Source organism: Phaenicophaeus curvirostris, chromosome 6 (assembly GCF_032191515.1).
Source record: "Phaenicophaeus curvirostris isolate KB17595 chromosome 6, BPBGC_Pcur_1.0, whole genome shotgun sequence".
In the NCBI taxonomy this organism is placed as follows: Eukaryota; Metazoa; Chordata; class Aves; order Cuculiformes; family Cuculidae; genus Phaenicophaeus; species Phaenicophaeus curvirostris.
In genome coordinates this window covers 39,607,601-39,623,229 of record NC_091397.1, presented here as the reverse complement: position 1 = coordinate 39,623,229, position 15,629 = coordinate 39,607,601, and the positions used below count along the sequence as shown (strand labels likewise).

The following is a 15,629-nucleotide window of genomic DNA, read 5'->3' as shown; positions in this document are numbered from 1 at the left end:
CCTTCTTCCCTAAATAATTTATTAATCTGTTGACAATTTCAAGCAAACCTGATGAAGTGGTGAAGATCTGAGAAATATGAGGCAGATATTGTCTGTATAGTAGAAGTAGGAAAGCCAGTTTACCAGCTCCAGTGCAGGACAGGGCAGAACCCCATCCTGCTTGGTTCCCTACCAGCTGGACCAAATCAGCTCCAAACCACGCTTAACACATGCGGTGGATGCAACAACAAGCTGTTCTGCCTCAGCCCTAAATTGTGACCAGCCTGTCTGCTCTTCATCCTGATTTTTGTTACAAGTCTAGCTGGGCATTTGGTGAACACTTCCACTCATTGACTGATGGATATCTTGGTAAAACTGGTTGTGGACCAGAAGAGAAGATTAAAGCAGGGCTTTGCAAAAGACTGTTTAGATATTAAAGAAATAAATTTTCTGCCAGCATTGGGTGCCCTATGCCATCCCAGGGCCTGATGCTTTCAGGCTACGTGGATCCAGGGCACTCCCCATCTTTTGCTCTCTGGGCAGCTGATATTACTGCCGGGTTATGGGCATCTGTGAGAAAGGCAGTAATTGCATCTATATCATAGAGTTTCTGCAAAGCAATCTGAGAAGATGGTTTCATTTGGGAGAGATCTTACTTTATAGTTCTTGAAACAGCAACAACAAAAATTACATATTTCAGGAACTGCAAAAATAACAAAGCCTGGTGGGATAATCTGTGTGCTAAACACTCAGAGAACTGAGTGGCCATTTAATTTCCCTTCTGGTTGTAGCTACTGAAGAAGCAAAAAGGTCAAGAAAATGGCTAATTTTCTTGTCAAGCCAGGCTGTTGCATAGTGCAGTGAATTTTAGGGAATGTCAGCTGGATGTTTGATTAGGTACTTGAATTTGCTCATCTATGCAGGCATATCCACTTCCCTCCTTGACAGCAAAATTGTTTCTCCCTCTTAAGACTGAACTCTCCTAGGTAAATGCAAACCTCAGGGTATATACAGCCACCTTCAATCTTTCCTTCAGCTTTGCAACCCCTGCATTTGTTTGGAGGGTGAGACACACGTAAATGGATAAAATATCAGTCACGCACTTTGGAGATTGGTGCAGGTTGTGATGACTAAGCCTGTGTGCAAGAGGAATCAGCTATGAAAGGCCAGAGAGGGATGTGGAAGAAGCAAAAGTGTATCTGCATGCTATGAGGACACATGTGCCTTAGCAGGAAGGATGCATCTGTTCTCTCTCTGTTGCAACATGGCTCTCGTGATAGAAGGGTAACCAGGGGTGGGAGTTGAGGGTCCAGGAGTACCTCTTCCCACCAAGGGGTCTAGTGCATGGTAATGGATAGACCTGCAAAATGAAGTTACATTTGGTACATGAAGTTTCCCTCTCTGTGCTTCCCAGGTCAGCTGAACAGGGACATCACATACAGTCAACTCTATTCTTTCCTTGACTGCCTCCAGGTAAGGTCTCTGTCTGTTAGCTTATGAGCTCATCTTTCGTCTTGGCCCACTGCTAAATCCCCACTCCCCATGCCTGTCCAGGTGAGCCCCTGCAGTGGCTGGTTGACCCCTAACGAGACCCTCAGGAATTTGACCTCAGAGGTAAGTCTTGACAAGGCTGCATGGGATCATTGCCTTGCATAGACCCGCTTCCAATAAGCCAACAGGCCTAACATCTCAAAGACAAGATGACAGCATGCTTTGTTCTTCCAAAGGTGAGGAGAAGATGTGGAAACAACCCAACTCATCTTTTCAAACACCTTTCAGGTTCTGGAGGCAAATAAGTTAAGGGATTCATAAATGTTTTCCCTTTCCACCCTCTCATCTGCCAAAATTTATTTTCAATGGATGCAGTCTCCCTGAGACAAAACTGTTCAGGTTCATGTTCTTCAAGGAGAAAACATACCTTACAAGAAAGAAAAGGCTTGTGAATCAAATGTCTGTGAGTACGAAAAGCCAGCTGCATAGATTTTGCTGGCAGCAGGAGCAGGTCCTGAGAGCAAGAGCCTTACCCTGTCTTCATTTGGGATTTGTGCTAATCTTCCTCAAACACATTTCTGCGGACTTAATCGCCAGATGATGTGACCAAGGAGTATCCAGGCTCAGTGCAGGAATGGGAACAGACGGAACAGAGACGTCTTAAAACTCACCCTAAAAATCTGGCTGCAGAAGTGAATGCCACATAATAGCAGCCACATATTCCCCTATGGTACAAGCTGATTTTTAATCCTAGCAGTCCCCTGCAGACATGTAAAAGAGCCAGTAATGAAATATTGTCAAAGGTGTCATCTCTGTGTACAATTGTATTAATGCTTGCATTTACTAAACCAAAAAATATGGTCTTAATTTCACCACAGCATACATATCTGTTTCATTTTATGTCCTGTCCCTCTTGACTTCAGAGGAGGCAATTAAACACTCTCCTAAACTGCAGGATTGCATCTTATATATTCATACCAACAACAGAACATACAGCACATGTAACTTTTGTTCCTGAACAATTCATACATCTGCAGGGTACAAATTAATCTTCTTTTTGAGCTCCTGTTTGAAGCTAATTGTCTATGTTATTATCCAAACTGCACAATATAAATATTTAGGAGACCCTGATCTCTGTTACAACTGTAGAAATCACACTGATTATATCATTTAGGTAGATGTTCAGTGGAGGTAATACATTCTGTTGAAAGTAAGAGCAGAATTTGGTCCACATAGATAAGCATTAGCACCCACAACATAGTAGCCAGAAAAAAAATGGGAAAGGAGAACATTTTTCTTGTAGAAAAGAAACTGTTTTCTTTAAGGGGAACAAAAATGGCTAGAGTGCCACTCATCAAGAGGCCTCCAAACCCAAGACATTCAGATTATTTATATATGCATAGAGGTACTACTAAAAGAGGTCTCCAGTAAAATAATCATATGCTGTATTAAACTTATTATATCAGCTGAGACCTATAATGATGGAGCTGGGGGAGCCCAAAGGCTGGCGGTGCTCATGCAAGCTGTGTTCTGACAAAGAACCCCATTTCACCTCCTTTTCTTAAGGGCAACATTAGCTTTCAAATTCCTGACCATGCATCAGTAATAAAAGGTGAATCCATGCGAAGCAGCATGAGTAGCAATTAATTGTCATTACATTGCTTGATTTTTGCAGAGAGCTTTACAACTTTCCAATGTCCTGAAAGAAATAGCAAGATCTGAGAAATTTGCCAACTTTGATATTTTCTACATGGATTTCCCACTGAGACAAAGTAAGTTGCTTTTTTCCTGTCTTTCTCATGAAACATTCATTGAAGTGCTGGGCTGCTAATATGCTCCTCATATTTTAGCACTGTACTGGGAGAAGGGCAGCATGGCCGGCCAGCCTAGGTGATCCTTCTGGATGAGATCCTATCACCAGCCGGGGGGCCAAAACCTCCCCGCTGCTCCCAGCTGCCAGCACACACAACCCCGGTGCACAGGACGCTGGCTATTTGTAGTTGCATGGCAAAGGGTGTTCGTTGGTGGTAAGGTGACAGGAACAGATGAGCCTCTGCTGAAAATGCCTCCTGCTTGTCCACTGCAGCATAGGTTGTTGAAAAACAAAAAGAAATCTCAAATCTATCTCAGTCCATAAGATTTGATTTTATTTTTTATCATTGCTTTTATAGAGGGTCACCTAGGCTGGAGATGACATATCTGCAGTGGTGAAGGTGGTCTTCATGAACTGCAATGTAATAGATGACTGACTGGGCTTCACATTGCCTCCTCTGGGATGAGCAGTGCCTCAGAAAGAACTTTTCTCAGCCAGTTTTGCTGCCTGAATAATGCAGCCACCCTCTCTTAACTCACTGTTTTCCAAAGCAGGAACACTTCTCCCAGGATGAACAGCCTTCTTTCATATGCTTCCTTAAGCACCTACATACTACTGTAACTTTTGACTGGAAGAGTTTACAAAACTTATACCTCTGTGATCCTAAGTGACTTTAGGTAAGCACATTACCTAAATCACTTCCTTCTGCAACAGGCATTTCAAAGTAGAAAATACAGGAACAGGTAACTTTTCCTCTTTACCACGAGCGTGAGTGGATGGTGTCTTTGCAGGACTGGGGACAGGTGCTTGTCCCCAGACCCCTCTCAGCAGAAGTACCCTGGCAATGTCTCAGAATTCACATCTCAAACACCGCTGCCATCAGTGCCTGGCTGCCTGTGGAAGCACAGATCTGTCAAGGCACCTAAGATTATTAGAAAAATCTAATCTGCAGCTAAATGGCATCAAAAATCACAAGCTTGTTTTATCCTACGTGACCCAATTCAGGGAGCTGCTTCTGGGTCTCATTGAGACCATATAGAAGAGGAGATAAAGAAGAGAGGATGGGAGGGGGAGTGGTTTTTGTTTTTGTTTGTTTAGTGAGGTGGGCTCCAAGTTTGTCAAGTTTGATATTGTAGCACAGTTTCTGGATGTTCAAGTCCCTTTGCGGCTTTTGCTTCAGCTACTTAATATTTAACAAGTCATTAGGATTTGGAACAAACTACCTGCTGGGTAGGCAAATTACTTTAATAAGTTAAATTACTAACTTTAGGTAATTTATTTGCTTTCACGAGAAGAAACATCTAGTATAATTTGCTGTTCTTGATTACATAGTGTTAAATAAATTAGGTAAACAAAATCACACATGCACATGCAAGCATCAGCTCTGAAAGACATTTTGCAAAGTTTCCTGCAGCCCTGGAGCCAACGATTCAAGCTTCCCATCAGGAAAGCTGTCAGTTTGCTAGTGTGCTCAAAAGCCAGATAAGGCTGCTGACCTACTTTTCTGGTCTCTTTCTAAAGCAAGCACAAATCATCCCCTAAAATCTCCAGGCATCAGATATTTAGCAGTGGTTCCAGACTGTGATGAGTACATTGATTTCAGGCTGTCCTGGGCATATATATATATATATATGTGTGTGTGTATATATATATATATATATATATCAGCTCCCAGCTTTTTTTGAGTAAAATCCGAGTATACTAGCATTTATTCTCGATTTAGATGGACATTCAAGGTAAGACGTTGTCTCTAGCTGAAAGATTTAGTGGTTCATTTAAGAAGTGATGCAGTACACATATATGTGTATATGTAGGAACAAGCTCCAGTCTAGTCTAGCCAGGGCAAGAGGCACTTTTGAAAAAAGCTCTGGACATATTCAGTTAGTGGGCATTTGTTCAACCACTCTAGGATTGTTGAAGGTATAATGGTCTAAATTCACCTATCTTGATATAAACCTTATTTATTTTCCTTATTCCTCTGCTATTTCTGGCAATGGAACAATAGTCCCTCTGCAAAGTATAACACAATACACAACTTTGTACTCAACATCATATATAAGGTGTTAGGCAAGGCAAGCTCACTCGGTGCATCCATACGTGTGCTCCGTGGTGTAATCTAAGGCAATTTTGTGTTATGCCCAATATATTACAAATTTGAGACAAAGCTCCAAGCCCCGTGTCTTGAAATAGATTACTCTGAGTGTTGACTAAAGCATCTCAAGTAGGTTTCTATAGTCAAAGTGGGAATATTATCCTTCTGTGGACTCAAAATTAGTATGGGGCCACAGATACCACTTTTTAACACAACAGCCAGGACCCAGCAAACAGCAGTGATTCTAGGTCAAAACTGCAGTGCTTGAATAAAGAATATTGTCTTCCTGACAGGATGCCTGCATAATGCTATTAAGAATTTGTAATCTGTCATTATAAAAGAAATTACTGAATTTACAGTCTGTGAATGCCATATCCACTAGTCCCACGTTTGATCACTCCACAGCCCTTTTGAAGACAGAAAGCTTTTTACTTCTCTAATGTCTCTGGGGCTTACAGCATGGCATCATTTGCATTGAATGTCATGCTTATGTAATTCAAAAGGTTATTTTGTTGGAGTTGAAAAAGGCCGCTCAGAAGAGAAGTAACTGAAAATGACAGTGTTCTGGCAGATATCAGCCTATGAGAATATTGTGTTACCATCTCTTTCTCTAAAAACACTGTTTTCTTTATCTCTCTTACTTTTTTGAACTGCTGAAGATGCAGCTAAAATAGGAAATGCAAATGTATTAAATCAGTATTAAATAATTTACATCCTTACTTGTTACAGCATCTGTCTTAGTTGTGAAGGAAAGTGAATTGTTTTACGATCATTTATGTTCAAAGCCCTTCCTTGCATAAATATTGCAAAGAAAAAAAATTAACAATAAAGGCTTAAATACTGCCCCAAGGAGGGGAGATTGTACACAATATTGACTCTGACAATTTTTGTATGAATTATCATAATCTTCATGCAGTGCTGTTGTGTGCTTAAAACTACCAACGGCACTTTGAGGAAGAGGGGGCTACATTTCTGGGTAGGCATCAACATGTTCACTGGTGATAATTCCTCTGCTTTCATTGTCTGCAGCGGCTGAAGAGTGGCGCAAGATGGGAGGCGAGCCCTGGCAGCTGATCGAACCAGTTGATGGTTTCCACCCTAGCCAGGTAAAAACTGAGACCTGGGTGACAGGCTTGAGTAGGCAGGATGCCAGTGCCCATTGCTGTCTGAGGCACCAGTCAGCATGCCACAGGGATGTGGGTTTGGAGGATTTCTATTTGTGTTATGATCTGTGGCTACAGTTGGAAAAGTTGTCTCCTGCTTTCTTGGCCTCCAAGGATGAGTGGCAGAGGAAGGTTTACAATTGGAAGTGAATGAAAGGGAAGGAGAACAAGACATTTCACTGTAAGTCCTTTGTTGAGATTGATAATCTAGTAGTGGTTTCCATTATATTCACTTTCAAAGTACTTTTTTCTGACTCTAAAATACCTGGAGAAAGCAGATTCTGCAATCAGCTACAAGCAAGGCCAGCTGATTGTCTGCACAGTAGCTTCAAGTTTCAAATATGTACGCAAAGCAGCAGACATTCTTCCTCATATCAGCCTGAGAAAAACTACCAGGTGAGCTGAAATCCTGTGTGCAGCCTGCAGCAGCAATGGTTCATATGAGCACACAGTCTGGCCGGGGCTCTTCTGCCAGCCACATAGTGGTCACCCTCAGCTACTAAGTCAATACAGGGCAATGGGCAAGTCCTAAAAACAAAAGCCACTCCAGTTTCCCATGGTTTTCAATCTTGACTCTTCAGATCAAGAATCAGACTGGACTAAATTAAGAGGGGACAAATTGCAGGAGGTGAGTGAGCTAGAAAGAGACAGCAAGAACAGAACTAGCTTTCCTCTCTCTGCCAGAGGGCTCTGCCCAGTGGCAGCAGCAGATGTTCTACATCCCCTATACTTAGCAATGGGCCCAGAAGTTTCTTGCTGCCTGATGCTATGGCCTCAAAACAGCCAGCTTCACTACCAGCATTCCCTACCCTATCATGGGGCACAAGTCTGGGTGGTGGCTGTGGGGAGGAATGATGATCCTTGAGGATGTTTTTCTGCTGCATGATGCCATAGCCATATTCTCTGCACCATGGTGAGAGCAGTTTGGAGAAAGCTGTTGTCTAGGGCACTGCTGCCTTCTTCCATCATCCTGGCTGGACATTCTCTTCCACCCCAGCACTACTGAGCTGTGCAGTGCACCCTGCTGTGCTTCCCAGTGACCAACAGTGCCATTTGGCAGGTTCCACTGCTCAAAAGCATGGATGTGACTTTCCAGACCAGTTTTATGATGTGAGCTAACACCCCTAGCACCAAATAACATGATGCAATACTCTCTCTCATGCTGGGAAGAAGCATTTCAATGGGAGCATGTTTGCAGGCACTGATGGATTCTAACATTTCTGCAGCTTCACCATTGACTGTGCTGTCAGATTAGCCAGCAGGGAAGGGTGGGGGGAAGCCTAAAGCCAAAATCTGTGCTTTAGTTGCTGTCTTTTACATCCACATCAGTCAGCCAAAGCAATGTGGTGGCTTGCTTAGCTTTATCAATTCAAAAGCACCTCCTGTTTGAAGCGGGACTCGTTCTTAGCAGAAATTCCTGCATGGCTACCATGCAGTACTAGGAGATAGGTGCATGAAAGTATAAGCTCACAGTCTCGAGATGTGGAGAAAGCATGCCTGGATTATTTGCTACAGGCCATTTGCAAGGAAGCAATTAAAGAAAACTTGGAAAATGAAATGAGAATGAAAACAGTGATTAAGCGAACCCCATTCCCAACCCTGCCATCTGGGAAAACTGTGCAATATGAAGAGCCTGGAATGAAGAAGAAAAGGTCTTTGTGTTATTTTATGCCTTACCCTGAGGCAAGCCTGAGGCTTCTTATAACCCCCAGCAACAGGCCACAGAGGAAATCAAACTCACTGGATTACAGCTTTCATCAAGGCTCTTGCCCACATCCCTTATCCCACCAGCAGCTGGAAGGTAGCACAAAGCTGAAGGCAGCAAGTATCATCTTAAAGACATCCTGCCTAACCTAACCCAGGAGAAAATTACAAAATGGCATTGAAGGGAAGCTGCAAACCTACGCACAGCCCCCAGAGTGCTGAGCTACAGGATCCAACCAAGTACTGCTGTATTTCACTCCCTCGGGACCTGGCATCCTGCAGTGGTTATGATCTCCCCTTCCTGCTGTTAGGATGACATTTAATGCTTTTATAGGTACATTTTCCCTTACAGTCAAGGTGCCAGCTGTAGATATGCCTCACTTCAAGTGAGTTATTGCCCTTCTAGGATTTATTAATTAGCCTTATCCAAACATCCACCACTTTTCTTTTCCTGCTAGTATAGAAATGTCTGTTATCAACATACCACTGTTTGGTATGAGACATAGCATTCTGCTCTGAAAGAGTGGCTCTCCATAAAGAGAAGGGGAAGTGTGAGGAGAGTGAATGATATTTAAGAGGGCGCTTGAGAGAGATGATGAACAATTCACTCTGTTCTCAATCTAGTTTTATTTCAGGTTTTACTGTATACTGAAGTGAATGCCTTTGGCCAGGTATAGCTTTTATAACATACAGAGCTGCCTAGTGGGAGAGGATTGATGCCATGAAGCTCATCAAGTGAATGGGAGCTCTTACTTCAATCTCTGCAGCTATTCCCCACACCTCATGAACACCTTGACTAATAAACACGATGGATAAGGCCTAGCCTGGGTATATCTACTGAATTTTCTCTCTGAAGATTTCAAAGCACTTGACAAATATTCACAATTTTTTGAACTGAGCAACACTCCAAGGAAACCATAAACATTTTGGCTCTTGCCTTCAATGCAGAAAAACTTTGGGCTGCAAGAACCATGGTGCCTCTCTCTGCCAAGCACTGTGGGTACCAAGCTGGAAGGGTAGCACCGTCCCTAGTTGTTATGATACAGCAGTGGGCAGGATAAACTGGTGTCTGCCCCTAGATTTCACCTGCCTTTTTATCTGCTCTTTAATTAAAAAAAATAATCTAATGGTATAAACATGGCTAAAGCAGGTATCAGCATGTGTATCCAGTAGTCCAGCTATGCAAGAAGGATATGGAAGGGAATACTTATACTATACTTATACTATACTTATACTACATAATACTATGGAAGTTGCATACATAACATTGCAAGGAGAAAGGGAAAAAAAGGCAAAACACCCCTTTCCTCATTACAGCTATTTTGTTTATTCATGCATTGGAAAAATGCTAGGTTAGGACACTTGGGCTGGAAAACCTAGCCCCCATAGTCCCCACTCCAGGCAGTATTTTATATTTAAAAAACCCTTGAAAGAAGGGATAGACATCAATTGCTCATTTGTTTAGCCAAGCCCAGAACTACATTCCCTTACTGCAAATTTCTTGGGAAGGAAAGGGGTTACCTGCATGTTTTTATTAAGCTGCAAAACAGAAGGCTGCAAATAAGACACTCATCCTTGGCATAAGTGCATTCCTTTTAAGTTTCAAACCAAAATTTGGTCCTGTGAGGGTTTTTTTTAACTATCCAGCTCAGGCTGTAGCTGGAGGAAATTCACACCATTTACTCTTGACATCTAAAAGCAAAACACATCACTCAGTCCTCTTAAGTTCCCTATAGAAGCGTCTCTGAGACACTGTCCACCAAAGTCCATCTCAGTTGTCCTTGGAAGAAATCTGACTTTCTCTTCCCACCGACTGTAATGGAAGCCCGGGGACTTTCCTCAGCATCTCTCCCTTACTATGAGATCTCACTGCAAACCGTTCTGAGTGCCAGATGGCTTCAAGGACATTACATCTCTCTAGAACAGCTGATTGCTTTGTTTGGATGACAGGGCCGTGCATTTCAACAGGATCCTGCATAAATGGCTTCATTTCTTGTTTTTATGAAGTTACCAGGGAGAATGTGAAAGCCCCAAGCATCAAGACTGGAACATGAGATGCTTGGAAGATTCTTAATGATTACGTAGAGGCAGGAAAACACAGCTTGAGTGTGATTAGCTTCTCCCTTTTTTTTCCCCCCTTAAGCCATAGGAAAGCATATTCCAGCCAGGGGAAAAAAAAAAAAAAAAAGATAAAAAGCTGAAGTGACGCATCTCAGATGAGTTGGGTATTTACACTTTGCTGAGAAGCATGCCCATCATTTGTTTGGTGCAGAAGGAGAAAACAGATAGCCAGAAGCTGGTGAAATAACACTGCCACCTCCCAGTGGCAGTTTCCCAGAGCTCTGTGACAAACAGCCAATATTTCCTATCAAAAAACTGCTTAAGGTTTGTCATCTTCACAAAATATTAATTGCAAAAAAAGCACACAGATAGTAGCAGATCTCAAAGCACAAGAGCTTAGGAATTTAAAAAAGACCTATAGGAAAAGCAATTCACAGACTCATGAACCCTTCCTTGTGCCACACTACTCATCAAGAGTAAATTATGGAAATCATCAGGACCACTTGAAACAACGCCTGAGTAGGATCTACATAATTTATAGCAGTCTAAGCACATATGCCTTAAATTGCAGCCAACCATATTCTGAACACTGTAGGGCATAGCTCTGGTGATAACTTTTCAGAGGGTGAACCATGAAAAGATAGTAGGTTTTTTTAAACAAACCAACTGACCCTGCTAAAAAAATATATGGAAGGCTTAGGGACTTGTAAAGAAGGCTTGGAGACTACTTTGACAGAATGGACAACTCTGAGAGATGGGTTTCAGCCCACTGGCAGTCATGAGGTGTTCCAGAATAACCACACTCGGTCATTACTCTACTCCTCTCCCCTGCCCCAATTCCTCTGGTCCTCGAGTGACGAGAGTCCAAGAGCTTCTGCCTCAAAAATGTGTCCCTTTGTACATGAGCTCTGAATAAAAGAAAGTTTTTGTCTCCTGGTCCATCATTACAGCTTCTTTCAAAAGCACAGGATTTATAAAGCACATAAAAATTCCCCAAAGTCTCCACCTGTTCCCAAACTCCAAAACAAGCATCCAAATAGTTTGATTTCACAAACCCATCTTGGCCCTTTAAAGAAAGGCTTTGTGAGCCCTATTTAAACCTCCTAGTTGCAATCAATGTTAGAGTGAGGTTGCAAGTTAAGTTACTACATAAGCAGAATATAATTGTAGGTCAGAAATAAAACCAAAATGCATTAGCAGTGTATGAAAACTTGGTTAAGGGATAATCAAGCTGTTCTCTCTTCAGCTACCCTTGATGTTTTTCATCCCAGCAATACAGCAGATATAATTTTCCTTTGGTGCATAATTTCTAGGGCAAAAGACTATGAAAGCTGGAGCGGTTCTGATAGGAAGGAGAAAAGCTATTTTACCCTGTCTGCAGGTCTTATGGGAAAAAAAGCTCTGAAGTTAGCAGTAGGTGCAAACCTAGATGTAATTGGACCTCTCTTTCCTCAACACCCATGATTTTCTTACAGAGAATATTTAGAGAGAATATTTATTAGAAGTGTTAGAGGCATTTAGGAGCATGAATTCCTTTGGACTTGCAAGAGATTTATGCATTATATGCAAGTGGAGGTTTTGAAATACTTTCAAAATGTTTGGGGGGGGGGAGTGGAAAAAGCTCCAGCACTTTTGAATAGAAATTTATGGACCAGAGATCACAGGCATCCGGAAGTGGTTAGAGACTGGTCAGGGAGGTGCAGGTATGTGGTCTTATTTTTGGTCTTCAGAAGGATTTTCCCCTGTTGAAGCAACCGGAATGGGGTATTTTCTTTGGTTAGAGGTTAGGGTCCATCACGGAGCTATAGAAGGCAGTTGTCTTTATGGTGGGGTCTCCTAAATGCTGGCATGAAACAACCACATTGTAGAGGTACAAGTAGTTTATGGTATTTGTGCTGTTTGCAGATTGCTGCAGCCATTGGAACAGGCATTACCTGGGAGAAGGCGCTACGGGAATGGCCTCAAGTGCTTGGAAAGGAGAATCCATTCAATGACCAGATTGAAGCTGTATTCAAAGATCAAGGCGGACACTGACTTCCAAACTGCCAGAGTCCTGATGCAGTTCACTGTGATGCTTCCCAGTGCATTCCAGGAAACAAGATGATTAAAGACAAGTATTAAAAAAAGGGGACAGCAAATTATCAGAACCACTAGCAGGGGACACAACACAACAGCATTCTCTTCAGTTTGTATTTTACCTGCACATTTACCTTCAGTTTGTATTTAGGCTGCTTTTTCTGTGAAGCTAGAAAATAAAAATCAAAAGATACCCACCAGCTAAACCATTTATTGCACTGGCTTGCAATTCTGTACAAATCTTTCCAAACACAGCAAACTCCTAGCTTTACCTCATTTTATTCTCCCCTGCAGAACATTATTTCTGGTCTTTCCATTCGTACTGTTTCAACAGTTCATCTGATCCCAAAAGGGGTGGGGGAGGAACCCCAAACTCATTATGTTGCTACAAATTGTGTGTATGTGATTGCCCTGACTGTCAATACATTATTTAGCTGCTATTTGCTTATTAAAATGTGCCAGGAATAACAAGACACTAGCATTCTGATTTGCCTGGCAGCATTAGTGCAGGTTCTCTACCCCTACATCAACAAGACAGTAACTTGACAACCCTTTGTGTATTTAAAACAGGTTTCTTTTTCGATCTTTAATACATCTTTGCTCTTTTGCTTCCTAACAAATGAAATACCCAGTCCCATACCTTTTACAGAGGCATGACCTAGGGAATCATTAAAGGTATTGGGCAGCTACTTTACACATAGACTTGAAGGTTCAGAATTACTAGTAGTTTTTTTGCCAGCTTATCCAATCCTTTTAGCAAAAAAAAAAAAAAAATAGTTTAATAAGTAAATAATAAAAAGACAGCTCTATACTTGCAGCCCTGCAGGTGATGAAGGAATTGGGCAGCATAAAGTGTCAGTATTTATGGAAAAAAATCTAGTGAATAGGAAGTGTTAACATGAGGTGACCAAACCTATCTGAATCTGTCAAAGCTCAGGTGGTCTTGCTCTGCTCTTTGTCCTGAACACATTCCTTGGGCAAGGCTGTGTCACCCACGAGGTGGCTCTTAGGCTGCAGTTCAGACTAAAGGAGATGGCCTGGCTGTGTATGGGTCTTAGCACACTGGCCATGGCTGCAAGAGATGCAACTGCTCAGTATTTTGAACAGGCAGAGGATGACTTAGCTAATGCTGTTTTGATTGAAGCACATATTATTGCTATCCTAGATCATTTTCCTTTTTTTAGAGCACAGTTAATGCCACGTATTTTATTAAGACAGAAACTCCTTTGGGACAACTGCTAACATTTAAGTAAACATTCAAGTCACCTACTTTAGGAAACCAAAGGGAATACATTCCTTAATTGAATGATACTTACTAATAAGGCCCCAATTCATTCAAGACATTTAGATATTACCAAAATATTCAGTCTCCCAAGAAACAGTTCCAACTCCACAGAGGGATGCCTGAGGAAGACTGTTTACCACTAGAAGGAAAATGAAATTTACCTGCTTCCTGTACAAATTCTCTTCACCAAACAGCATAACATCCGATGCACACTGGCCAGGTCGAACACCTTCTAACTACTTACCACCTATTCAGGCTTCCTATCTCTCATTAAAAACAACGCAAAGACGGAAACAAGTGCACCCACATGGTTTTAATAGAGACCAAGTACAGCACAGACAATAATTATAGAATATCAGCAAAATAAGGAAATATAGCAATTAAAAGGGGGAAGGGAACAGTATGTGTTCAGAAGCCAAATTTTCAGGCAATCTCACCACAAATAATTGTTTCATTTGAGGTTGTGATTTAATAACACCAATTAGGAGTTTTACAAGCTAGTAAAACTGAAATTTCTTCAGCTAAAATAAGCTTCATCGCCCAGAGCAAAGCATTTTCCATTTGCAGCCTCTCTTATTAGTGAACATATTGAGTTTCTAAATAACAGGAAAAAAAAAAAGCTCTCTTATAAAATTAGAACAGCATCTTCTCAAAGATGAGTTGAAACCCCCATAGTTTTGCTTTGAGATTCTGCTAAGAGATGCCCAGTATAATTGCTCCATTCTTGATATTGGGTCTCTGAGGGACTTCATGAAATGGGCTTGCCAGTGGCTGAAGGAGAACTAACAAAGCCATATGTCCTCACGTCTCAGAGGCAAATTCTGCACTTCAGAATTAGGTTGTATGCAGAAACGTGATTTGTAACTAACACAGTAACTACTTGCAAATAAAGATGAATTTTTGGGCCTATTAAGCCATTAGCTTTTACAGCTACAGTCTCTCCATTATTTCAAAGAATCCCAAACCCATTTGAAAAATCTGCACCTCCAACCATCAATCACTTACCTGTACTATTCTAAAAATAAATGTCCCATATTCAAATAAATGCTTCTGGAAAACCTTACTTATCCTAAAGCAGTAATGATCTATGAATCCTAGTCTACTCCATTAGCTTAACTATTTCCTGGTGCTTAGATTGGTTGCAGGTGACAATTGCATAGGGAAGAATAAGTAAAACAGGAGAAAAAAGTTTCTCTTGGAATGCTAACTATAGTTCCATGAAATCTGAACTTCACAGCAGTAAAGGTTTCTACAAGGAATGGCCTCTCGGGTCTATTTTGAGGCAGAATTAAAGCACATAAATACAGGAGGGTTTATTTCACCGCTTGGTTCAAACACTGCAAATGGGAAGCGGGGTTTTTTGACATTATTATGTTTATAAACTGTTTTTACAAAACTTAAAGCTCCATTTGAAATCATTCAGTAGGAACAATTCTTGAGGTATAGAACATCATCAGCTACATGAAGCTCTTTGAATACATGTAGTCTGGCCTCTTCCAAGAGGATCTGCTACAAACAAACATGAAAAAAATGGCAGCATTTTTGAAAAAAAAATCCAAAGCTTGCACTTAAAAGAACAGGGGAATGTAGGAGGGGAGGAGGTGCAGAGGAATGCAAGTCAGCAAAGCTGTAAACAGAAGCTTTCTGCTGAGTCAGGATCACGCTTCTGCTGGCTGAAGTAGCACACATCACCACCTAGAGTTTGGGCCTAGAATTCACCAACCGCCTAGGTCAGCTTTTCTAGCTTACATTGCCTGTTAGACTTTAACCTTTCCTAGAGGATAATTTTTCATCTTGGGCAATGAACACAATTTCTACAATGGATAACAGCCCAACTAGCCTAAATAAATACGTCATTCCCTGGGATGCAGCCAGTTCCAGCCTTAACACCTTTATATGGACTTACTTCACAAATTTATATTTAATGATTTTTTTATTAACATTGATGTATTGCTACTCTGCAGC

At 41.5% G+C, this 15,629-nt stretch overlaps 1 protein-coding gene across 1 annotated transcript in view; it reads left to right on the top strand.

Annotated features, from left to right (window-relative positions):
• The window catches only part of AOAH (acyloxyacyl hydrolase), a 76,575-nt gene extending 64,158 nt beyond the window's left edge, over nt 1-12,417 (top strand). The window contains exons 18-22 of the mRNA XM_069859855.1: nt 1,394-1,452; nt 1,534-1,593; nt 3,146-3,242; nt 6,405-6,481; nt 12,209-12,417. Of these exons, the coding sequence (XP_069715956.1) occupies nt 1,394-1,452; nt 1,534-1,593; nt 3,146-3,242; nt 6,405-6,481; nt 12,209-12,337 (422 nt within the window). The 3' untranslated portion in view covers nt 12,338-12,417. The remainder of the gene's footprint in view (nt 1-1,393; nt 1,453-1,533; nt 1,594-3,145; nt 3,243-6,404; nt 6,482-12,208) is intronic.
• The last annotated feature ends 3,212 nt before the right edge of the window (nt 12,418-15,629 follow it).